This window comes from Pseudophryne corroboree, chromosome 1 (assembly GCF_028390025.1).
Source record: "Pseudophryne corroboree isolate aPseCor3 chromosome 1, aPseCor3.hap2, whole genome shotgun sequence".
Taxonomy (NCBI): Eukaryota; Metazoa; Chordata; class Amphibia; order Anura; family Myobatrachidae; genus Pseudophryne; species Pseudophryne corroboree.
The window spans coordinates 807,997,819-808,023,921 of NC_086444.1; the positions used below are offsets into that span (position 1 = coordinate 807,997,819).

Consider the following 26,103-nt stretch of genomic DNA (forward strand, 5'->3'; position numbering starts at 1 on the left):
ATACAGGACTGGGTCCTGGTGACCACGGATGCCAGTCTGAGAGGCTGGGGAGCGGTCACACAGGGAAGAAACTTCCAGGGAGTGTGGTCAAGCCTGGAGATGTCTCTTCACATAAATATACTGGAGCTAAGAGCGATTTACAATGCTCTAAGCCTGGCAAAACCCCTGCTTCAGGGTCAGCCGGTGTTGATCCAGTCGGACAACATCACGGCAGTCGCCCACGTAAACAGACAGGGCGGCACAAGAAGCAGGAGGGCAATGGCAGAAGCTGCAAGGATTCTTCGCTGGGCGGAAGATCATGTGATAGCAGTGTCATTCCGGGAGTGGACAACTGGGAAGCGGACTTCCTCAGCAGACACGATCTACACCCGGGAGAGTGGGGACTTCATCCAGAAGTCTTCCACATGATTGTGAACCGTTGGGAAAAACCAAAGGTGGACATGATGGCGTCCCGCCTCAACAAAAAACTGGACAGGTATTGCGCCAGGTCAAGAGACCCTCAGGCAATAGCTGTGGACGCTCTGGTAACACCGTGGGTGTTCCAGTCAGTGTATGTGTTTCCTCCTCTGCCTCTCATACCAAAAGTACTGAGAATTATACGGCACAGGGGAGTAAGAACGATACTCGTGGCTCCGGATTGGCCAAGAAGAACTTGGTACCCGGAACTTCAGGAGATGCTCACGGAAGATCCAAGGCCTCTACCTCTAAGACGGGACCTGCTTCAGCAGGGACCGTGTCTATTCCAAGACTTACCGCGGCTGCGTTTGACGGCATGGCGGTTGAACGCCGAATTCTAAGGGAAAAAGGCATTCCGGAAGAGGTCATCCCTACCCTGGTAAAAGCCAGGAAGGAGGTGACTGCACAACATTATCACCGCATTTGGAAAAAAATATGTTGCGTGGTGTGAGGCCAGGAAGGCCCCGACGGAGGAATTTCAACTGGGTCGATTCCTACATTTCCTGCAAACAGGATTGTCTATGGGCCTCAAATTAGGGTCCATTAAGGTTCAAATTTCGGCCCTGTCGATTTTCTTCCAGAAAGAATTGGCTTCAGTTCCTGAAGTCCAGACTTTTGTAAAAGGAGTACTACATATACAGCCCCCGGTTGTGCCCCCAGTGGCTCCGTGGGATCTTAAAGTAGTTTTGGATTTTCTCAAATCCCATTGGTTTGAGCCACTCAAATCGGTGGATTTGAAATATCTTACATGGAAAGTAACCATGCTACTGGCCCTGGCTTCAGCCAGGAGAGTGTCAGAATTGGCGGCTTTATCGTATAAAAGCCCATATCTGATTTTCCATTCGGACAGGGCAGAACTGCGGACGCGTCCTCAGTTTCTGCCTAAGGTGGTTTCAGCGTTTCACCTGAACCAGCCTATTGTGGTGCCTGCGGCTACTAGCGATTTGGAGGATTCCAAGTTGCTGGACGTTGTCAGGGCATTGAAAATATATATTTCAAGGACAGCTGGAGTCAGAAAATCTGACTCGCTGTTTATACTGTATGCACCCAACAAGCTGGGTGCTCCTGCTTCTAAGCAGACGATTGCTCGTTGGATTTGTAGCACAATTCAACTTGCACATTCTGTGGCAGGCCTGCCACAGCCTAAATCTATCAAGGCCCATTCCACAAGGAAGGTGGGCTCATCTTGGGCGGCTGCCTGAGGGGTCTCGGCATTACAACTCTGCCGAGCAGCTACGTGGTCGGGGGAGAACACGTTTGTAAAATTCTACAAATTTGATACCCTGGCTAAAGAGGACCTGGAGTTCTCTCATTCGATGCTGCAGAGTCATCCGCACTCTCCCGCCCGTTTGGGAGCTTTGGTATAATCCCCATGGTCCTGACGGAGTCCCAGCATCCACTAGGACGTCAGAGAAAATAAGATTTTACTTACCGATAAATCTATTTCTCGTAGTCCGTAGTGGATGCTGGGCGCCCATCCCAAGTGCGGATTGTCTGCGATACTTGTACATAGTTATTGTTACATAAAAATCGGTTTGTTATTGTTATGAGCCGTCTGTTCAGAGGCTCCTACGTTTGTCATACTGTTAACTGGGTTCAGATCACAAGTTGTACGGTGTGATTGGTGTGGCTGGTATGAGTCTTACCCGGGATTCATAATCCTTCCTTATTGTGTACGCTCGTCCGGGCACAGTATCCTAACTGAGGCTTGGAGGAGGGTCATAGGGGGAGGAGCCAGTGCACACCACCTAGTCCTAAAGCTTTTATTTTTGTGCCCTGTCTCCTGCGGAGCCGCTAATCCCCATGGTCCTGACGGAGTCCCAGCATCCACTACGGACTACGAGAAATAGATTTATCGGTAAGTAAAATCTTATTTTTTGGCTGAATTCCTCAGGAAATGGTTTAGCGTTTACAATATTATGTATATTTCCCTCTGTAGAGACACGGCTTTATCTGTTTTGAATTCCTATTTTATAGAGTTCTCGATACTATATGTCTTGTGCCAGACAACCTCACATAGTTGCATTGTTAATGGCTTTTCATATAAACATTTTCAGTTAAATGAAAGTTTGTTAGAATTAAGTTCTGGCCAAGTACACAGGCGCTATAAAATATTCCCACCTTTTGGACTCAAAACAGATGTACTTAATTTACATTTTAAAATATCTTCTGGAATATTTGGGCAAAGGCAATTCACTACCCGTAACATTGCTAATTTTCCCTCATATCCTAAGTGTTGTGTAGGGATATTAATAATGTTTGGCTATAGAAATATATGGTGATGTGCCATTGCTTTGGTTGGCTACACACATGAAAGAGAATTGAATCTCCCCAATTCAAGGAGGTCTTTTATATTTCTAATGACCCCTGGACAGCTTGTGCTATCTAGCCTGTAATCGCCACAATATATATGTAAGTATTATGTACAGATGTGTACTTGTACTTTGTTGCTGCAGTCATGCTAAACAGTCTCTCTCAGTGCACCAAGTAGCGCAAGATCTGCTTGTGCCAGGCGTATTTTATCATATTTTTTCTTTCCGGAAAATGCATCTTAGATGCAATACAATGTGACTAAGCTTCACCAAAAGACTATACTGATTAATTTGATAGTCAGTACTTGTATATCTGTGTGCGCCTAAGGAATTTACTGAAGCTTCTAAAATGGAAAAGTGGCGATGTTGCTCATAGCAACCAATCAGATTTTGTCTAGCATTTTCTAGAATGCTATAGAGAAATGATAGCTAGAATCTCTGACTTTTCATTTTTAGAAGCTTCAGTAAATATACCACTTAAGGCCAGTACTCACTGGCAGATGTGGGGAGATATGTGTGCTGATCGAACCGCACACATCTCTCCCACCGCTCAGCACAGCGCGATGTGTGCTGAGCGGGGGGGGAGGGGCGCTCATTTCACCCAGTGGGTGAAGTGAGGGGTACACACGGAGAGATCACTGCTTAAAATCTAAGCAATCTAGTCAGATTGCTTGGATCTTAAGCAGTGATCGCTCCGTGAGTACCCCCCTTTAGACTGGCCATACACCTAAAGCAGAGGTTCTCAAACTGTGTGCCGTGGCTCCCTGGGGTGCCTCGGGACACTTGCAGTGGTGCCCTGGGTTGGTGGTCCAGGACCAATTGAAATTATTCATGGTCAATATAATAGTCAAAACCAGGGCTGGTGAGGGGCGTGGCCTGACGAGTAATGGAGTAGGACGTGCTATCCTAGCTCCCCAGCCGACAATATCCTGAAAACATCCTGGCACCCCCTGTGAGACTGCATAAACGGCCCTGTGCGGCTTTATGAAACTCTGCTGCCCGTTCTGAGCCCCTTTCCAAGTGGATCCTGTGCTCACTGTACCTGCTGGGTACGAAAGAAGGGCTGTGCTGATCCTGTCCTGCACGAGGCCGGCGCCATCTTGGATCCTGCTGCAAGGGAGCTGTGCTAGTCGCCTCCCGCTCGGCTCTCCTAGCGTACCCTGCGGCCGGCGAAGAGATACCGCGGGGGCCCCGTCACCCGCACAACATACCGCTCTGCTCTACTTCTCTGCCGGACGACCAGGGCGCTTGTCGCGGCCCTGCAGAGCACGGGAGACCGCCGGGCGCCATCTTGCGGTTGGCGGGCCGCGCGCACAGGGCTCCGCCACCCGCCCCTGACAGCCCTGCACAAAAAAAAAACCACAAACGGAGCGGCCTATGAGCCGGACAGCTGATACCCCCTCTGCCTGCTACAAAAGCCCTGGTCCCCTGTGAGATATAACACAGGCTGGGCTGACTGTGGGCTTCTCCGGGCGCCATCTTGAGGTTGGCACTGGGCTCAGCTCTGCTCCAGTCCACACCTCTCCTGCCAGACACTATTATATGCAGCCTGAGCAGCCAGACCTGACTAGTGGCTGGCAAAGGATAATAAAGCAGACCTGCATTGCTCTGCCTCGTTTATGCAGGTGAGAAGTTGCTTGATCCCCTGATCCTGACCATAACTACCAATTCTATAGTGCCACACTATCAGGAACACTGGTCCTTTTATATATATATATCCGTCCTGCGTCTATTGGCCCTCACATAGTGAGCCGCTGCCTGCGCCCCCTCTCTTGCCTGCACTGCTTTGATTATAATCGGTCATATACGGTGGCATCGTGTTATCCAAAATGGTGAAAGGCCGTCAACAAAACGCGGCGGCAGGCGCAATGGAAAAGTTTATCCGCAACCCCGGTCCCCAACAACAGCGGAGGGAAACTACACGAGATGAGTCTTCGCCCCCTTCTCCTGCATACAGCTCTGTCTCATCAGAACCACCTGATGCTGCGTTACAAAGAGTGTTGGACGCCGTGACAGCAAGCGAGGCCCGCTTGGCTGACAAAATCGGGCAGGTGCAGTCTGATCTCTCCATTATACATCAGGACCTACAACGGGTGGGAGAGAGGGTGGGTGAGGCCGAAACCCGTATCTCCAATGTCGAGGATACTGTCACTCCGCTGGGGCGGCGTACTGACACTTTGGAGTCTCAAATGACTGATGTGCGCAAAAAACTAACGGATATGGAGGGACGCTTACGTCGCAACAATGTCCGTTTCATCGGTCTGCCCGAGAAGGAGGAGGGCTCATCTCCTGAGGAATTTCTAGAGGCGTGGCTTCGGAAGGCATTTGGACCCGATGAATTCTCGCCGCATTTCACCATAGAACGAGCTCATAGAGTGCCGATGCGCCCGTTGCCTCCGGGGGCCCCGCCTCGTACCTTCATCGCCAAGTTCCTTCACTTCCGCGACCGGGACACTGTTCTGAAACTTGCTCGCACGAAAGGCCCCCTAAAATGGAACGGGTCGCCAATATCGGTCTTCCCAGACTTTGCGGTGGAGGTGCAGAAAGATAGAGCTCAGTTTCTGCCTGTTAAGCGGAGACTCCGGGAACTTGAACTGCCATACGCCATGCTCTTTCCATCACGATTACGAGTGGTAGCTGATGGGGAGACCAAGTTTTTTGAGGCTCCTCGTGAGGCGATGATGTGGCTGGATAGACGCTTCCCGGCGAGACGGGCCCTTGCTGATGAGTGATTAATTCCTGTGACTGTGTGGCAAAAGATTTTATGTACAGGATAAGATTATATGCATATCTACTGGAGTGATGCAGGATGTGGGGGAAAATGTTTAACTATCTATGCTGTTCCCTGAGGATATGAGGGTGGTAGGGGGGTTAATTACTTACCTGATTTTCTGTCTTGTTATTCTTCTTATACAGGCAATTACTATATTAATAATGCTGGGACATGTCGGGTGGGGGGCCGGGGGAGAGGAGGGATATATCGGCGGTCCGAATATACCTGATTATATTTGATCTTAAGTCCCGGGGGGTGACTTTGTATATCTCGCCTCTTTTTCTATCCTATGGGGGCGAACTAGTCTACAGGCTGGGGAAGTTTTGTTTTGTTTGTGTTTTGTTTTCTCTTTCTTAGGGCCATTGTATTTCTGGCTCCACCCAGGGTATAACAAGGTGTGTGCTCTGGGCTTGAGCCGGTATTAGGTTCAGGGATCCAAGTATGCTGCAGGTTGGGAGTAGTATACAGGGTGGGGGGAGGGGGGAAGTTGTTGGCTATGGTTGTTTCTGGTATGGATGGTCGAAATTTGAGTGTGTGTGGCTTACGAATCTACTCATTGAGCGGTGGTGCCTTGTTCTTGTATACAGAGAAGATGGATCTGGCTGGCTGCTGGCTGTAGCCTCTCTTATTATCAAAACGACCCCTCATGGTTGGACTTAGGTTGGTGTCATGGAATGTAAGGGGACTCAATGACAAGATCAAGAGATCCCTTGTGCTTAGACAAATTAAGCAATATGCCGCTGATGTGATATGTCTTATGGAGACCCACCTGGTGGGCAGTAAGACCCTTGCCCTTAAAAGACCTTGGGTAGGGTGGGCATTCCATTCCACACACACTTCTGCCTCTCGGGGGGTCTCTATCCTTATAAAGAAGGCAGTTCCCTTTGTACTGGAGTCAGTACAAACGGACCCATGGGGAAGATATGTGTTTTTAAAGTGTAAAATCCACTGTACCCCTCTGCTTTTGCTGTCCGTATATGTGCCCCCCCCGTACTCCTCAGATGTCCTAAAAAGGGTTGCAGGATTTATGGCCTTGTCACCGGGTATACCCGTGGTTTGTGTGGGGGATTTCAACAATGTTTTAGATAAAGCGATGGATAGATTCTCCACCAATCCCTCTGGTCCACACTCTGGTAGAAATGATTTTGCTGAGGTTGTGTCGGGACTGGGCCTGGTTGATCCCTGGAGACTGAGACATCCATCTGCTAAACAATATTCATGCTTCTCACATTCCCACTCCTCGTTCTCTAGGATTGACCTGGCCCTTCTCTCGAACGATCTGATTCCTAGGGTCCAGGATAGCAAATATGAGACTAGGGGTATATCGGACCACTCCCCTTTAACATTGACCCTGGACTTTGGCTGCTCTAGAGGCCAGGCAGTGTGGAAGTTTAACCCGTTTTGGCTAGTACATATGGGAGATGGCTCCGATTTGGTGACTGCGTGGCGGGAATTTTTTGAGATAAATAAGGCTGGGCAACCTATCTCTAATTTATGGGATGCGTTCAAGGCCTTTTTGCGGGGAACCCTAATTAAACGAGTGGCTAATTTAAAAACCTTTTTCAGGCACCGGGAGTCCGAGCTAGAGACCTTGAGTGTTGCTGCTGAGGTAAAATACTTACAGGATTGCTTGGATAGTTCCAAATCTGCATGGTTGACAGCGCAGGGGGAATGGAGGGAATGTCTAATGGAAAAGACTCAGCATAGACTCCTCTTCTCCTCTCACACCTTCTACGCCTCCGGGGATAGGCCGGGATCATATTTAGCCTCTTTGGCACGAGGTGAGAGATCCGCTAATACCGTGGTTGAAATAGAGGCCCCAGACGGTACCACTGTAGTGCAGACCCCACAGATTGCGTCGGAATTCGTGTCGTACTATAGACGTTTATATAGCTCTAAACTGGACTGTACCCCGATGCAATTAGACGAATATTTACAGACTATACAGCTTCCCTTGCTGACTGGTGAGGCGCATGACTTCCTCGAGGCACCTATTTCGCCGGAGGAGATTGCGGATGCGATCAGTGCTGCCCCCAATGGGAAGGCTTCAGGGCCCGATGGCATACCGTCTGAGCTATATAGGCGCCATTTAGATTTTTTTGTCCCCCAATTGCTTGAGCTATATAGTCAAATATTCACACAGGAATCCCTCCCATTATCTATGGCGGAGGCATTGATTATTGTCCTTCCGAAGCCCGATAAGGACCATAGGAAGGTTGATTCTTATAGACCTATCTCCCTTCTACCGACCGATATCAAAATTCTGGCCAAAATCCTGGCATGTAGATTAAATAAGGTAATTACACAGATCATACACCCAGATCAGACGGGATTTATGCCCAATAAATCAACATCCATTAATCTCAGACGATTATTTACCCATCTACAGGTCCCCCGTGAGGCACCCTCATCCATAGTAGTATCACTAGACGCCGCTAAGGCCTTTGACTCCGTGGAGTGGGAGTACTTGTGGAGGGTCATGCGCAAGTTTGGTATAGGCCCTAACTTTATCAAATTTGTCCGCCTGATGTATTCCTCTCCCCTGGCTAGAGTGACGGTGAATGGCTTTGTGTCACATTCCTTTCCGTTGTCCAGAGGCACTCGTCAGGGATGCCCATTGTCCCCTACCCTGTTTGCTATAGCCATTGAACCCCTTGCATGTCTTCTGCGAGCGAACCCTGAGATTATTGGATACACCGTGGGCACCAGGGAGGAGAAAATAGCTCTTTATGCCGATGATATCCTGCTATTTGTGGATCGCTATGCTGAGTCTATGCCTAAGATTTTAGATATTATTAATAAGTTCGGATGTTACTCAGGGCTCCTGATCAATTGGGAGAAATCCTCCATTATTCCGCTTCAAGGTGAGGTCCCTGCCTCCCCATTGGTTGTTCTCCCGCTAAGATGGGTGAATTCCTTTAAGTATCTGGGCATATGGATATCCAATGACCCTCATAAATTTACTTCCCTTAATATTACACCGCAAATATCTTATCTTCGCAATAAGGTGAAGGTCTGGGGGAAATTGCCCCTGACGGCTACAGGGAGGGTTAATCTGGTAAAAATGGTTTTTCAACCCAAACTCCTATACATACTTCAACAATCCCCGATATACATCCCCCAGAAAACTTTCAAACAGATAGATGGCTTGATGTCCTCTCTGGTTTGGGCTAGTAAACGGGCACGGTTGAAACTTAATACTCTGACTAGGCCCAAAACCTCAGGGGGGCTGGCTCTTCCCAACTTTCGTCTTTATTATTTTGCAGCACAACTAGCACATCTATGGGAATGGGTTAATGAATCTGACACTTCAAGTTTGCATTCTCAGCTGGTATTGCAGGAATACCCAGGTGGTTCACCACTGAGACTGCTTCTCTGTGGAAGTGTCAAAGTATCGGCACTACCACTCTTTAAACAATATATTACTGTTTGGAGACTGGCGCATCGGATATTGCAAGGACAGGGCATTGACCCTGACACTCCGCTGAACAATAAATATGGATTGCCAGAGTTGTGTCCGCTTCAAGTCAGGGAGGTGTGGGAACCATGGGGGGTGACTTCACTGGGACACTTGTATGTTGATGGGTTTTTTAGATCTTTCCAGCAGATTCAACAGGAATTTAACGTCCCCTCAGCGTATTTTTATCGCTTCCTTCAATTGAGACATGCGGTGTCTGCCCAATTCCCCGATGGCCCGCCGGCGCTTACTGATTCTCCGGTCAAATTGCTGTTGCAGACAGTGGGACCCGGTCACTTAGTATCCAAATTATATGGCCGGTTACTTCAAATGCATCATATAGACCCCCTTAGCTCCCTTAAGACCAAGTGGGAATCTGACCTAGGTCCAGTGTCGGATGAGATATGGGAGGGTGCCCTGGGATCGAGCCGGCTTTCAACATCATCTGTCCGATATCAACAAATTCAGTTGTTCGTGCTGCACAGGGTATATATGTCACCTCTGCGATTGTCACATATAGGGGGATCCCACAGCTCAAAATGTCCCAAATGCGGCACTATGGGAGCAGACTTTTGGCATATGATATGGATATGCCCTCTGGTGTCGAAGTTTTGGGAGGAGGTTATACGGGCCATAGTTGGTACGGGTATCCCCTCTACCGTACTTACACCTATCTCTTGCATATTGGCAACTATAGATGAGGAAACTCTAGACCCGCCCAGTCGACGATATGTTATAAACCTCAGTGCTCTGGCCAAGGTTTGCATAGCCAGATTATGGATGGCTAATGAAGCCCCGGCGCCACAATCCTGGATTGCTCTGGTTAATACTACGGTTGCACATGAAAAATTCGTATATCTGGCCAGGAATGCGGAAAAAAAGTTTATTGCTATATGGGGAAGGTGGATGAGCTCTCGCTATTTCGCTTCAAGGATGAATACTGCTGAACCCTAGATCTATTTAACTGCCCGATATGAGTAGTCTTTGTGTGAGTTCTCTGGGGTGAATGGCCCGTGGCCGGCCGGATCCAAAGGCACGATGTTATCGTGATAAAAGATAATACAATGTGGGTCTAATATATAGGAATTCTGGATCACCACTGCTCTATTGCTATTTATGATTCTGAATGAGATATTTAATACCACATCACACTATGCTCTCTCTGCAATACCGTAGCATGTTGTTGTTACTTGTTTAAGTGTTATAGTCTGGTTGTTGTAAGTATGTTATGCTTGCCCTAGGCAATGTTTAAATGTTAAAACATTGTAAAAACCAATAAAAAACTATTGAATTTAAAAAAAAACCAGGGCTGGTGGCTGCCAGTCATAAAATATGTGGCCAAACAGAAGCAAATCTTGTCCCTCACCACACAACTGACCCTAAGGCTGACATATAAACGCAATCTACTTAATGTAATATTTCTTTCTAAATTTCTCAATAAGAAATTATTGGCCTATTGGTGCCGTGGAAAAAAATTCTGATGTTCTAGGGCGCCGTGATTCAAAAAAGTTTGGAAACCACTGACCTAAAGAATATCAAATCTAAACAATATATACAATTTCCTAGCGCTTGTAAATTCAATCGTTCCACTCGTTTTTTAGAATATGATTATAGCTGCTCCCAAAGTAGGTACTGCTGGAATACCAAACAAGAATTAGCATAAAAAAAGGGGGATATAATAATATCCGGAAGCGTTATAATCAAATATCATTTAATTTATTTAAAAATAGTACTATACAATACATATATCAAAAATGTAGACATATAACTATTAAAATAAATATCTCAACTGTGTCTGTATGATTATATTCGTCCGTTCATTGGTAGTACATACCATTCATATTGTTTTCAGGGAGTCTTGGTATATTATGCTCTTATTGCACTTATCTCCGTATATTGTCAGTCTGGTGGCAACACGAGGATATAGAGGCAGGCAAGCCAACATGCAGTGTTTCCTCCGTGAATTATATGCCCAATTTGAAGGAACAGATGGAGGGAGGACGCCGATCTGATGGGATCTCGGCGCTATGCTGCACCCCCGTCTGTCCTCAGCTGACAGTTTCCAGAATCAATTTATGCAGTTTTGAGGAGGATACTTCTTACCGGACTTAAACGTGACATGTATGCCGTAAATTTGTTTAACAGCAAATTACCGTGTCAGTCACTGCTGGATGTTGTCCGTGGAGGTATCGTGCAGTAGTCTTTGAAAGGTCGGACTTGAGCGTATCATAATACCATCCAGGTATTTTAGCCGTAGGCTCCCAGTTTGAAAGTACAGCCGTAGACACAGTTGATGAATGGGTCTGTGTACAAAGTCCTTACGCGTTTCTCCGCCCCCTTCTCACGGCAGTTTCGTCAGAGGATATGCTGTTAGCCATTCTGGCTTACTATTTAAACCCATATGCACCAATCAGAAGTCTTTAATTAGTGCAGACACCTGCGGATTTAGCCGCCTTTAAACAAAGTCACTTGTCTACATATATGACACATAACGATTTAAAAGCGCAAAGAGAACATTATCAAATACTCTTTGTGTATATTTTAAAACAAACGAGCAGAACGATGAATTATAAATAATAAATCTAATAACACAATATATTGTGATAATACAATTTATATACATGCTTTAGATAATTAATTAGCAATAGAAGCACATAAAATCATCATTAGGATTCATAGTATAATGGTTAGAAAATCCGATCACCACACCTCAAGACCCAGGATCGAATCCCAGCATGGCACTCCACATGAAGAACACATGTATCTATTTCATAAGACAATAGAACCATACACAAATAGAAGCCTTATTTTGCTCCTTCTCATAATTATATCTAAATTTGTTAATTATAAGTTCCCAAATTAATTATTAAAAACCTCTTATGTATTTCACTATTATTTATGCAGTTCTACTATCCTATTAAAAAACAATTATCCATAAGGTACAACAGCTGTTGTGTGTATAGTTACAGAATTCGAATCACTCTTAATAGATAAATCTATATATATAATTTTATTATTTCATTTTTATGGTGCCAATGAAATAGTGTTTATTCACAATGAACAATACTCATATTATAAAAAATAAATAAAAGTCAAATAATTAGAACCTTTTTATCTTATGTTATTTAGTTCTATATTTTCATATATGTATTGTATAGTACTATTTTTAAATAAATTAAATGATATTTGATTATAGCGCTTCCTGATATTATTATATCCCCCTTTTTTTATGATTATCAAATCTGGCTGGTTGGAATGAAAACCTGGTAATGTATGGGAGCAAATGACAATTGACCATTTGCTCTGAAATGCCGCAAAACTGACAAAAACGGTGATTCGGACAAATTGGTTACATCCATTTGCTTTAACCAATTTGTCTGACTATTTTTGTTTGCTATTCAGTGTTTGAGAGCGAATGCTCAATTGTCGTTTTCTACAATACATTACCAAATTTTTGTTCAAACCTGCCAGATTTGGCAATCAATCTTAAGATATATGGTTAGCTTAAGTCTCTGAATCTGTATGCAAACTGTTACAATGCAGAGGTCGTGGCTTTTTTTTTCCATGCCAAGTTCCATTATGCTTCATATCAGGGTTCAAAAAAATAGTAAAAATAAGTAATTGTAAATAAGTAAATGTAATCCTTCTTATTTATAGTATACTGTGAAACATTGCTATCTATGTATTAGAAACCTTGATCATCATGTTTTACTGCTTTCTTATATTAACAATCCATAGTTAGGCTTTGATATGGTCTTTCAATAAAACCAAATTGTTACTGCTGCTCATTCCTATTACATCCGAAGGTATGTAGATGTCAAGCATTAGTCCTACTTATTACTTCTAATTAAATTAATCTGAATAGTAATACAAAATTTTAATTACAGAAGCACTTTTTCAGAGACACCCCCCCCCCCCCCCCCCCACACACACACACACACACACACACACACACACACACACACACACACACACACACACACACACACACACACACACACACACACACACACACACACTCCTGGACAGCTTGTGCAATCTAGCCTGTAATCGCCACAATATATGTGATAAAAATCAACGTGGTTTAAATCGGCCATCCCCACTTCATATACTGGTCCAGTCATACACTGATACAGAAGTGTTGCATATGAAATCATTCAGCACATTGTTTCTTTTTCGCATTGTGTTATGACTAAGATGCGTTTTCAGCAAAAAAGAGGCCCGAAGCTAGCAGAGGTACACGGGACCTGGCGACTCACACTTGCCAGTCCTCTTGCGCTGTGTGGCGTATTAATGGTAGATGTGAGGACACTGTATGTATTTGTATTACCACTACTTTATGGAGCTTAAAATCTAAAGCAACGTGAAAAGAAAACAAAAATCTGTAAATAAAGTATGTATTTAATAACAAGTCTCGGGGGAGGAGGAGGAGGAGGGGGGGGGGGGGGGGGAGGGGGTAACAATGCTGCTGGGATGTGTAGCATACAGGACACTCTGCACCAGAGCTGTAACTAGACATTTTGGTGCCCTTTTGGCAGAAAGTGAATTGGTCCCCCTCCCCACCCCACATATTCTAAAGAATGGACAGTGCGCGTCAATGGCATGTAGCAAAAATTTAGGGCTGTGGCTTTGTGGGGAAGGGGTGTGGTCACATAATAGTGCCAATTCACTTTACACCGCACAGTAGTGCCGCTTATACATCCTGCGCCATGTAGAACCTCCTGTACACACTGCGCCAGGCAGAACCTCCTGTACACACTGCGCCAGGCAGAACCTCCTGTACACACTGCGCCAGGCAGAACCTCCTGTACACACTGCGTCAGGCAGAACCTCCTGTACACACTGCGTCAGGCAGAACCTCCTGTACACACTGCGTCAGGCAGAACCTCCTGTACACACTGCGTCAGGCAGAACCTCCTGTACACACTGCGTCAGGCAGAACCTCCTGTACACACTGCGTCAGGCAGAGCACAAGGGAAGGGGGAGGGGAGTACAGTTATTATATACACAGGGGAAAGGGGAAGGCGGGGCATTTCTTAAATCTTTCCAGCACTACCTAGCTCCTCTGCCCCGTGGAGCTCCAACAGGATATTGTGGAAGAGGGGAGCGGGTGACAGGGTGGAGGGTAAGAAGTGGGTGAGTCTAGTCCTCAGAATGAGAGGAGCCGATCACTATATAGAGCACCAGGTTAGAGGGAATAAGCGGGGTGGGTCTGGTCCTGCAGGCGCTTCTCCCTACACTTCTCCAGCCAGCCCATATCACCCTCATGCTGTGTCAGCCACAGCCGCTTCTTGTCCTGCTACTTACCGCTGGTATCTTCCTGCTTCCCTCACAGTCTGGCTCCTGTAGCTCACCGGAGGGGCACCGTGGATTTCCTCATGTCACCAGCCTAATTTCTGCCATGTGCGCGTGGAGCGGGAGAACACACACTCTCCATGGTCTCCTCCCCTTTCCCAGTTACTCTCTCCACTGTCAGTGAGACTGAAACTGACTGCACAGGACAGCGCTGCTGGTCAGAGCGCGCCCTGAGGATCCCTGCATTGTTGTTGCTGCTGTTGTTTTTTTTTTTTTCAGTCTCCACCATCAATTCTCTGGTAAAAAAAAAAAAAAAGCGCCATAGCGTGTTTTTGCGATCACTGAGTACTTATCACTTATTGAGGATGGCATAAATATATACTGTATTCACATACTCCTAAAATATAAAGTCTGGATGACAATGGTTCTACAGTATATTTATCCTCCCTTGCTTTTTGTGGGTATCCAGTGTTCCCCTGATAGAAGCAGCAGTCTTTGTTTTCAACATTTAGCTCCTGATTAGTTTTGTATATTTGCTATATACTTTGTAAAGCAAAATAGTTTTGCAATAAAATGACTGGTTGCTTGTGACATGAGATGGGTGGCCAATGTTGGTTTTAGATGTGTAGATGAAGATGTTAGGCAGCACAAATGCTACACAGGACAGTTAACGGAAATGGACAGTGATGAATCGTATACGTTTTTATTTTCTTGCTTGCTCATATTTTTAATGTTAACTTTTCATAGGGAATGCAGCGTTCCACCAATGTTACCTACCAAGCTCACCATGTCAGCAGGAACAAGAGAGGACAAGTTGTTGGAACAAGATGCGGATTTCGTGGTTGCACTGTTTGGCTAACGGGTAGATGAATACTTTTTCACTTTTTATGTAATATTAAAAAATGAGTATGAATGATTCTAGGAAAAGTAGTCTTTGCAGAAGGTGATGTCTAAAGTAAATCTGCTGGCTCTACTAACGTTTGGAAAGCTGTACAGCCATCTTCTAGAAGTCTGAAATGCCTGATAACACAGGACACTGCTTACGTATCTTAAGATTGTTGTAAAATGTATTTGTCTTTATTATGATAGTAGCTCTTCATGCTTTTACAGTTCTATGTGTACATAATACAATTTAGTCCATGAACTAGATCCCATTAAATATACAGAATAACGTTAACGATTATTGGGAAGCCTGCAGTCTAAACCTGGGTTGCTTGTGATTGAGGCAGCTATGAACAAGCCGTTCAGAACCAAATCAATCTGTGTACAGGAAAGTGGTATTTGTCCCATATTTACTTGTTCAGATTATTACAGATACACCATGCCTAAGTCGTTGCTGAGACATCACTGAGGCTAATCACTTTTGGAGATAATTCTGATTAATTTTATATGTATGTCTTACATTTTTATAATTATACATCTGTTGTGGATATATATATATATATATATATATATATATATATATATATATATATATATATATATATATATATATATATTTCTCTGATGTCCTAGTGGATGCTGGGAACTCCGTAAGGACCATGGGGAAATAGCGGGCTCCGAAGGAGACTGGGCACTCTAAGAAAGAATTAGGACTACCTGGTGTGCACTGGCTCCTCCCTCTATGCCCCTCCTCCAGACCTCAGTTAGAATCTGTGCCCGGCTCGAGCTGGTTGCACACTAGGGGCTCTCCTGAGCTTCTAGTAAAGAAAGTATTTATTAGGTTTTTTATTTTCAGTGAGATCTGCTGGCAACAGACTCACTGCAACGATGGACTTAGGGGAGAGAAGCGAACCTACCTGCTTGCAGCTAGCTTGGGCTTCTAGGCTACTGGACACCATTAGCTCCAGAGGGATCGAACACAGGCCAAGCCTCGGTCGTCCGGTCCCGGAGCCGCGCCGCCGTCCCCCTTGCAGAGCCAGAAGCATGAAGATCTTCACGGAAATCGGCGGCTGAAGACTCCGGTCTTCATTAAGGTAGCGCACAGCACTGCAGCTGTGCGCCATTGCTCCCTGTGCACACCACATACTCCGGTCACTGATGGGTGCAGGGCGCTGGGGAGGTAGGGGGGCGCCCTGGGCAGCAATTAGAGTACCTTAAAGTGGCTAATCACACATAATATAGCTTAAGAAGCTATATATGTGTAAAATACCCCTGCCACATTATTATTATAAAAGCGGGAGAAGTCCGCCGAAAAAGGGGGGGGGGGGGGGGGCGGCTGGCTATCTCCCTCAGCACACTGGCGCCATTTCCTCTCACAGCTCCGCTGGAAGGACGCTCCCCAGGCTCTCCCCTGCAGTTTCCAGGCTCAATAGGGTAAAAAAGAGAGGGGGGGGGCACTAAATTTAGGCGCAAATACTATATATATATATATATATATATATATATATATATATATATATATATATATATATATATATATATATATATATATATATATAGCGGCTATAGGGTAAATCGGTTGTGTAGTGTAACTCCCTGCATTATATAGCGCTGTGGTGTGTGCTGGCATACTCTCTCTCTGTCTCCCCAAAGGACTTTGTGGGGTCCTGTCCTCAGTCAGAGCATTCCCTGTGTGTGTGCGGTGTGTCGGTACGGCTGTGTCGACATGTTTGATGAGGAGGCTTCTGTGGAGGCGGAGCAGGTGCCGATAAATGTGATGTCACCCCTGACGACACCTGAGTGGATGGATATGTGGAAGGAATTACGCGACCGTGTCAACTCCTTACATAAAAGGTTTGACGACATAGCAGATGTGGGACAGCCGGCTTCTCAGCCCGTGCCTACCCAGGCGTCTCAAAAGCCATCAGGGGCTCAAAAACGCCCTCTACCTCAGATGGCAGACACAGATGTCGACACGGATACTGACTCCAGTGTCGACGACGATGAGACTAGTGTACATTCCAACAGAGCCACCCGTTACATGATTACGGCAATGAAAAATGTGTTGCACATTTCTGACATTAACCCAGGTACCACAAAAAAGGGTATTGTGTTTGGGGAGAAAAAGCAACCAATGGTTTTTCCCCCATCTGATGAGTTGAATGAAGTGAGTGAAGAAGCGTGGGCTTCCCCCGATAAGAAATTAGTGATTTCTAAAAAGTTTCTAATGGCGTACCCTTTCCCGCCAGAGGACAGGATACGTTGGGAGACATCCCCTAGGGTGGATAAAGCGCTCACACGCTTGTCAAAGAAGGTGGCACTACCGTCTCCGGATACGGCCGCCTTAAAGGAGCCTGCGGATAGAAAGCAGGAGGCTATCCTGAAGTCTGTATATACACACTCAGGTATTATACTGAGACCGGCTATTGCTTCAGCATGGATGTGCATTGCTGCTGCTGCGTGGTCAGATTCCCTGTCTGATAACATTGATACCCTCGACAGGGACACTACATTGCTAACCATAGAGCATATTAAAGGCGCAGTCTTATACATGAGAGATGCACAGAGGGATATTTGCCGGCTGGCATCTAGAATTATTGCAATGTCCATTTCTGCCAGGAGAGGATTGTGGACTCGGCAGTGGACAGGTGATGCAGATTCTAAAAGGCACATGGAGGTTTTGCCTTACAAAGGTGAGGAATTGTTTGGGGACGGTCTCTCGGACCTCGTTTCCACAGCAACAGCTGGGAAGTCGACATTTTTACCCCATGTTCCCTCACAGCCAAAGAAAGCACCGTATTATCAGGTACAGTCCTTTCGGCCCCAGAAAGGCAAGCGGGTTAAAGGCGCGTCCTTTCTGCCCAGAGGCAGAGGTAGAGGGAAAAAGCTGCACCATACAGCCACTTCCCAAGAACAAAAGTCCTCTCCCGCTTCCTCTAAGTCCACCGCATGACGCTGGGGCTCCACAGACGGAGCCAGCTGCGGTGGGGGCCCGTCTCCGGAACTTCAGCGACCAGTGGGCTCGCTCACGGTTGGATCCCTGGATTCTACAAGTGGTATCTCAGGGGTACAAGCTGGAATTCGAGACGTCTCCCCCTTGCCGTTTCCTCAAATCAGCCTTGCCAACAGCTCCCCCAGACAGGGAGACAGTGCTGGAGGCGCTTCACAAGCTGTATTCTCAGCAGGTGATGATCAAGGTACCCCTCCTTCAACAAGGACGGGGTTACTATTCCACAATGTTTGTGGTACCGAAACCGTACGGTTCGGTGAGACCCATTTTAAATTTGAAATCCTTGAACACTTATATAAGAAGGTTCAAGTTCAAAATGGAATCGCTCAGGGCGGTTATTGCAAGCCTGGACGAAGGGGATTACATGGTATCACTGGACATCAAGGATGCTTACCTGCATGTCCCCATTTACCCTCCTCACTAGGAGTACCTCAGATTTGTGGTACAGGACTGTCATTACCAATTCCAGACGTTGCCGTTTGGTCTGTCCACGGCACCGAGGGTATTTACCAAGGTAATGGCCGAAATGATGTTACTCCTTCGGAAAAAGGGAGTTTTAATTATCCCGTACTTGGACGATCTCCTTATAAAGGCGAGGTCCAGGGAGCAGTTGTTGGTCGGCGTAGCATTATCTCGGGAAGTGCTACAACAGCACGGCTGAATTCTGAAAATTCCAAAGTCACAGCTGGTTCCTACAACGCGTCTACTGTTCCTGGGGATGGTTCTGGACACAGACCAGAAAAAAGTGTTTCTCCCGGAGGAGAAAGCCAAGGAGTTGTCATCTCTAGTCAGAGACCTCCTGAAACCAAAACAGGTGTCGGTGCATCACTGCACGCGAATCCTGGAAAAGATGGTAGCTTCCTACGAAGCAATTCCATTTGGCAGGTTCCAAGCAAGGATCTTTCAATGGGGTCTGTTGGACAAGTGGTCCGGATCGCATCTTCAGATGCATCGGCTGATAACCCTGTCTCCAAGGACCAGGGTGTCTCTGCTGTGGTGGCTGCAGAGTGCTCATCTTCTAGAGGGCCGCAGATTTGGCATACAGGACTGGGTCCTGGTGACCACGGATGCCAGCCTTCGAGGCTGGGGGGCAGTCACACAGGGAAGAAACTTCCAAGGACTATGGTCAAGCCAGGAGACTTCCCTACACATAAATATTCTGGAACTAAGGGCCATTTACAATGCCCTAAGTCAGGCAAGACCCCTGCTTCAACACCAGCCGGTGCTGATCCAGTCAGACAACATCACGGCGGTAGCCCATGTAAACCGACAGGGCGGCACAAGAAGCAGGTTGGCGATGGCAGAAGCCACAAGGATTCTCCGATGGGCGGAAAATCACGTGATAGCACTGTCAGCAGTGTTCATTCCGGGAGTGGACAACTGGGAAGCAGACTTCCTCAGCAGACACGACCTCCACCCGGGAGAGTGGGGACTTCATCCAGAAGTCTTCACGCAGATTGTAAACCGTTGGGAACGGCCACAGGTGGACATGATGGCGTCCCGCCTCAACAAAAAACTAAAAATATATTGCGCCAGGTCAAGGGACCCTCAGGCGATAGCTGTGGACGCTCTAGTGACACCGTGGGTGTACCAGTCGGTTTATGTGTTCCCTCCTCTGCCTCTCATACCCAAGGTACTGAGAATAATAAGAAGGAGAGGAGTAAGAACTATACTCGTCGTTCCGGATTGGCCAAGAAGAGCTTGGTACCCAGAACTTCAAGAAATGATCTCAGAGGACCCATGGCCTCTGCCGCTCAGACAGGACCTGCTGCAGCAGGGGCCCTGTCTGTTCCAAGACTTACCGCGGCTGCGTTTGACGGCATTGCGGTTGAACACCGGATCCTAAAAGAAAAGGGCATTCCGGAGGAAGTCATTCCTACACTGATTAAAGCTAGGAAAGATGTGACCGCAAAATATTATCACCGCATATGGCGGAAATATGTTGCTTGGTGTGAGGCCAGGAAGGCCCCAACGGAGGAATTTCAGATATGTCGATTTCTGCACTTCCTACAGTCAGGGGTGACTATGGGCCTAAAATTGGGTTCCATTAAGGTCCAGATTTCGGCTCTGTCGATTTTCTTCCAAAAAGAACTGGCTTCACTGCCTGAAGTTCAGACTTTTGTAAAGGGAGTGCTGCATATTCAGCCCCCTTTTGTGCCCCCAGTGGCACCTTGGGATCTCAACGTGGTGTTGGATTTCCTAAAGTCGCATTGGTTTGAGCCACTTAAAACCGTGGAGATAAAGTACCTCACGTGGAAGGTGGTCATGCTGTTGGCCTTGGCGTCGGCCAGGCGTGTATCAGAATTGGCGGCTTTGTCATGTAAAAGCCCTTATCTGATTTTTCATATGGATAGGGCGGAATTGAGGACTCACTCCCAATTCCTTCCTAAGGTGGTATCAGCTTTTCATGTGAACCAACCTATTGTGGTGCCTGCGGCTACTCGGGACTTGGAGGATTCCAAGTTGCTGGACGTAGTCAGGGCCCTGAAAATATATGTTTCCAGGACGGCTAGAGTCAGAGAAACTGACTCGCTATTTATCCTGTATGCACCCAACAAGCTGGGTGCTCCTGCTTCAAAGCAGACTATTGCTCGCTGGATCTGTAGCACGATTCAACTTGCACATTCGGCGGCTGGACTGCCGCATCCTAAATCGTAAAAGCCCATTCCACGCGGAAGGTGGGCTCTTCTTGGGCGGCTGCCCGAGGGGTCTCGGCTTTACAACTTTGTCGAGCTGCTACTTGGTCGGGTTCAAACACGTTTGCAAAATTCTATAAGTTTGATACCCTGGCTGATGAGGACCTTGAGGTTGCTCATTCGGTGCTGCAGAGTCATCCGCACTCTCCTGCCCGTTTAGGAGCTTTGGTATAATCCCCATGGTCCTTACGGAGTTCCCAGCATCCACTAGGACGTCAGAGAAAATAAGAATTTACTCACCGGTAATTCTATTTCTCGTAGTCCGTAGTGGATGCTGGGCGCCCATCCCAAGTGCGGATTGTCTGCAATACTTGTATATAGTTATTGCCTAACTAAAGGGTTATTGTTTGGAGCCATCCATTCGAGAGGCTCAGTTGTTGTTCATACTGTTAACTGGGTATAGTATCACGAGTTGTACGGTGTGATTGGTGTGGCTGGTATGAGTTTTACCCGGGATTCCAAATCCTTTCCTTATTGTGTCAGCTCTTCCGGGCACAGTTTCCCTAACTGAGGTCTGGAGGAGGGGCATAGAGGGAGGAGCCAGTGCACACCAGGTAGTCCTAATTCTTTCTTAGAGTGCCCAGTCTCCTTCGGAGCCCGCTATTTCCCATGGTCCTTACGGAGTTCCCAGCATCCACTACGGACTACGAGAAATAGAATTACCGGTGAGTAAATTCTTATTATATATATATATACAGTCCATAGCAGCCGGCACTCCTATTCTAAGGTCACAACAGGTCCCCGTACCAGTGTTTATCCAACATACACCTCTTCACAAATCACGGCACTGGAGACAGGTTCAATGCAAAAAAAGACTTGTATTGCAGGTAGACGCACGTTTCAGAGCTTCCGCTCCGTCCTCGGTACCATACGAGATCATCTTGTATGGTACTGAGGACGGAGCGGAAGCTCTGAAACGTGCGTCTACCTGCAATACAAGTCTTTTTTTGCATTGAACCTGTCTCCAGTGCCGTGATTTGTGAAGAGATATGTGTGTGTGTGTATGTATGTATATATATGTGTATGTATGTATGTATGTATGTATATATATGTGTATGTATGTATGTATATATATATATATATATATATATATATATATATATATATATTATATATATATAATTATATAATATATATATATATTATATATAATCTATCCAATGGGGGAGTCCCGCACTCTCATCAAAACTCCATCTTTTGGGTGCTCTACACAGATAATCCCCTGCACGGGCGATTCTGATGTATATAGATTCCAATAAGTAGGCACTCTCCAGTCCATAAAATGTGCTTGAAGAAGATTTAATTTATGGACTGGAGAGTGCCTACTTATTGGAATCTATATTTATTTATTGCACATACAGGGAGCTCACGGGATTGCAGAAATAACTCAAATTACAGCAATTTCTTTTTCAACGTTTCAAGGTTTTATTTACCGCATCAGAATAACATAAATGCACAAAACACTGACCTTATAACCATCACCTCCCGCCCACAAATGACGTCATCTCACTTCTCCACAGGTGGGGCTGCAATCACCATTAGCACCTTTACAATAAAAACAATACACACAAAACCACAAAAGGACTGTTACAAAAAGTATGCAAACGACCAGCATATAAATCAGCAGGACATCAATAGCAGCCTATTGTTAAATTACAGTACCCTGTAATATTGTAACTAATCACCACACCTGGCACATGTTACTAATCCAAATACAACAATGATTCATTTATCAAGGGCTAAACATTTTCCATTATTATTAATTCATATGCATAATAAAATTATGTTTAATTTATTTTAATTTAATCTAACGCCCCATGGGTACATAATTCCACGAAAGCCACGTAAGCCAAGGTTTTCATTCAAACCCTTAGGGGAAAGTGTCCCTAGTCTGAATAGCCACCTTGATTCGTACTGCAACAATTTCAAACCACGATTGCCGCCCCGTTTGGAATCGGGAATATGGTCTATTATGATGTAGCGTAGAGTTGAAAGACCATGTACTGCGTTTAGAAAATGACGTGCGACAGGTTGATCACTTACACCAGTTTCAATAGCTTGTTTAATCGCAGAGCGATGCATCGTCATTCTCTCACGCAGGTTCCTTTCAGTCTTAACCTGCCCCTGCGGGCTCAGTTGTGTGGGTATCACCTATGCGATGAATTTGGTGAGACACGAAACTCTGATTAATCAGAATATGTTTCCCTCTATGGGGGTGATTGAAGCTAGTCACAGTGTTCAAAGCTTGACACGTAGTGCAATTTAAGCACCTGTAACATCCATTTTTTAATGTCAAGAAGTTTTGAGTTTGGGTGTCCTGTCACATATTGCTTTTATCAGATCACATGACCCAGTCCCTAATAGTTCGCCCTCTAGTATAACAGGACATTAGGTCAGTATCGCCTGGCTTAAGTTTTTTTTTGTCAGACTGTACAATATGCCATTATTGCTTACCCCTATAGCGTATTTTGCTTCTCATTGGATTATAGTGGTTAACCCAAGAGATCTTCTTTCTACCTTCACTTACAGCTCGTCGGGTTAGTAGCTGAGTGCATGGAATGGACAGTGCCCGCTGTTTAGCTACCACCAAAAATTTTTCATCATAGGCCCTAGATAGAAACCCTTTCAGCATATCATCAATGTGATGCTCAGCAACCTTCTCATCCCCACAAACCCGTTTAGCTCTAATAAACTGAAAACTGTAATCCGTATTTACAGGATTTGAGATGAAAACTGTTGGCGTGCAACATTGTGTTGCGATCAGTGGGTTTTTTGTACAATTAAATAGTTAGTTCCCCCTCTTTTGAGGGTCACAGTTACGTCCAAAAAGGTCACTTCCGTAAGTCTGATATTATAGGTAAATTTAATGGGGCTTTCTGAGCTATTATGTGTCTCCACAAACATTTTCAATGCATTTTTATTGCCTGTCCATATTAGAAACAGATCGTCAAGATCATGCCAGATATATTAGGATTTTCAAAGAAGATCCTACGTTCCTCAATTAGCATATAGGCATTGGCGTACGGAGGGGCTAAGGGTGATAGCAGCCCCACCTGTCGAAGTGTGATGACGTCATTTGTGGGCGTCGTCCACGGGACCCGACGCTTGTCGGCAAATGCGGGAGGTGATTGTTATAAGGTCAGTGTGTTGTGCATTTATGTTATCCTGATGACGAGGTAAATAAAACCTTGAAACGTTGAAAAAGAAGCTGCTATAATTTGAGTTATTTCTGCAATCCCGTGAGCTCCCTGTATGTGCACTCTGTGTAGATCCAGCTGTGGAGACCTAGGAGAAGCACTGGGTAATTACTGTTGACTTAAACTGGCCGTGCTGCCGATATTGTGGCTAATATATATATATATATATATATATATATATATATATATATATATATATATATATTTATATTTCTCTGGCTGGGTCCACAGGATATGCTTGAGCGACAGCGGAAATGGCACCAAACGGTCACGAGCTTCTGGCCTCCCAGGATGCATCGGGGCTTCACCATATAATCCCGCCCACTGACTCAGTCAAATCAGTTTTTTGTTTGGTGCGGCAGGAGCCGGACCATGGTCACAGGGCTGCTGTTAATAAAGCAGCCTGAAGCTTTTATTATTTTATTTTTATAGTCTTACTATGTTTTTTTAGTGACTTTTCTTAATAGCGTCTTAAACGCATACTAGAAAGAGTCGCTCCAACATCTCCCCACCGAGTCGCAACAACGCTTACCTTCGCGGTATAGTGATGTCTCGACGGGCGTCTGTGTCGGATGTTTCTAGCAGGTCCAGCAGACGTAACCAGGCTGTGGCCGGAGCATGGGGAGAAGGTAAGTCTATGGATATCCTCTTACTAGGGGTTCCGGACACAGCTACACTGTTTTGGTGGAGACTACAAACAGTGTGTTGATGCGCCGACCACTGTTAGGTGCGACAGCGCTACGCTTTAGGGATCATAGGCGCCAGGACTAGGTAGAGGCCACGATCCTTAGAGTTTAAGTCAACAGGGGGAATTAGACGCTCTCCTGGCCGCCCCTCTCCCAAGTTCATGACCAGTTTCCGCGCGTCTCCCATCCATGAACTGAATGACCTCCCTTCCATCTCAGACGCTACCACGAGGGTACTCGGTCGCAGCTTAGACGCTGCGGTTGTGTACACTAGATTGCCGGACCGAGTCGCAGGCCTTAGCGTTTGCATATACGTGGCATTCACTGAGCGTCCGTGTCCGTTAGTGAGCGTCCGTGTCTTTCATCAGTTATCAGAAAGGCAGTGTACACCAGTAGCGTCTTAATCCACTCGGCGTCTTGCAAGCGTATTTGATGGATATGGAAGTGTGGTGAGTCTCCCTGTATCCCGCTCTATGGAGGAAGGGTTATACAGTACTAAAAATTCTCTCTACTTGTTAGTATGAATTGTTAATTTTGGTACATATTGCATATGAGACCTGTATATTACTGTTGTTTCTACATGTTATGTTTGGAAAAAAACTGTTAAACAGAAATACAATTTTCCTACTTGTAAGTTATTATGATGGTGATTGTATTCTCATATGACAATGTTTAATGTTTTAACATGTGACTGACTGCTAGCATGTGTGCTGACTTTTTTATGTTGTCAGTCCTGTTCTGAACCTCAATTCAGGTGCACGGTTGTGGTCAGATTGATCTATCTATATATATATATATATATATATTATAGTTCATGGCTGGGCGGCACTCAGACTATCATAAGTCATAAAGGTGAACAGGCCCCGTGGGGCAACTTTAATGTGACATTTCGGGGTACAAAACTTCCTTCCTTTTGTACCCCAAAACGTCACATTAAAGTTACCCCACGGGGCCTGTTCACCTTTATGGCTTATGATAGTCTCTGAGTGCCGCCCAGCCATGAACTATATGAAGCAGGGACAACTCTGAGGGGAAGGCACCGGAGCAGGTTATTCGTAAGTCCGGAGTGCCAGGGTGTCATTTTGGTCTCAAAAATAAAATATAATAAATAAAAAATAATAATAATAAAAAATAAATAAATATGTATATATATATATATATATATGTGTGTGTGTGTGTGTGTGTGTATATATATATATATATATATATATATATATATATGTATGTATATGTGATTTTCAGTCACAAATTGTGTAGTCATAAGCAGAATATTACCATGTCTGTGAGCGGCAAAAGTGACGAGGACAATTCACAGGCACTCCTACATCCCTAACATGTT

At 45.6% G+C, this 26,103-nt stretch overlaps 1 protein-coding gene across 2 annotated transcripts in view; it reads left to right on the forward strand.

The window, feature by feature from the left end:
• Nucleotides 1–26,103, forward strand: part of PAPSS1 (3'-phosphoadenosine 5'-phosphosulfate synthase 1) — a 366,081-nt gene that overhangs the window by 61,887 nt on the left and 278,091 nt on the right. For both annotated transcript variants that reach the window (XR_010176283.1, XM_063919199.1), the window contains exon 2: nt 15,041–15,155. Coding sequence is in view for 1 of the 2 variants with exons in the window: in XM_063919199.1 (XP_063775269.1) it covers nt 15,041–15,155 (115 nt within the window). In the remaining variant the exon portion in view is untranslated. The remainder of the gene's footprint in view (nt 1–15,040; nt 15,156–26,103) is intronic.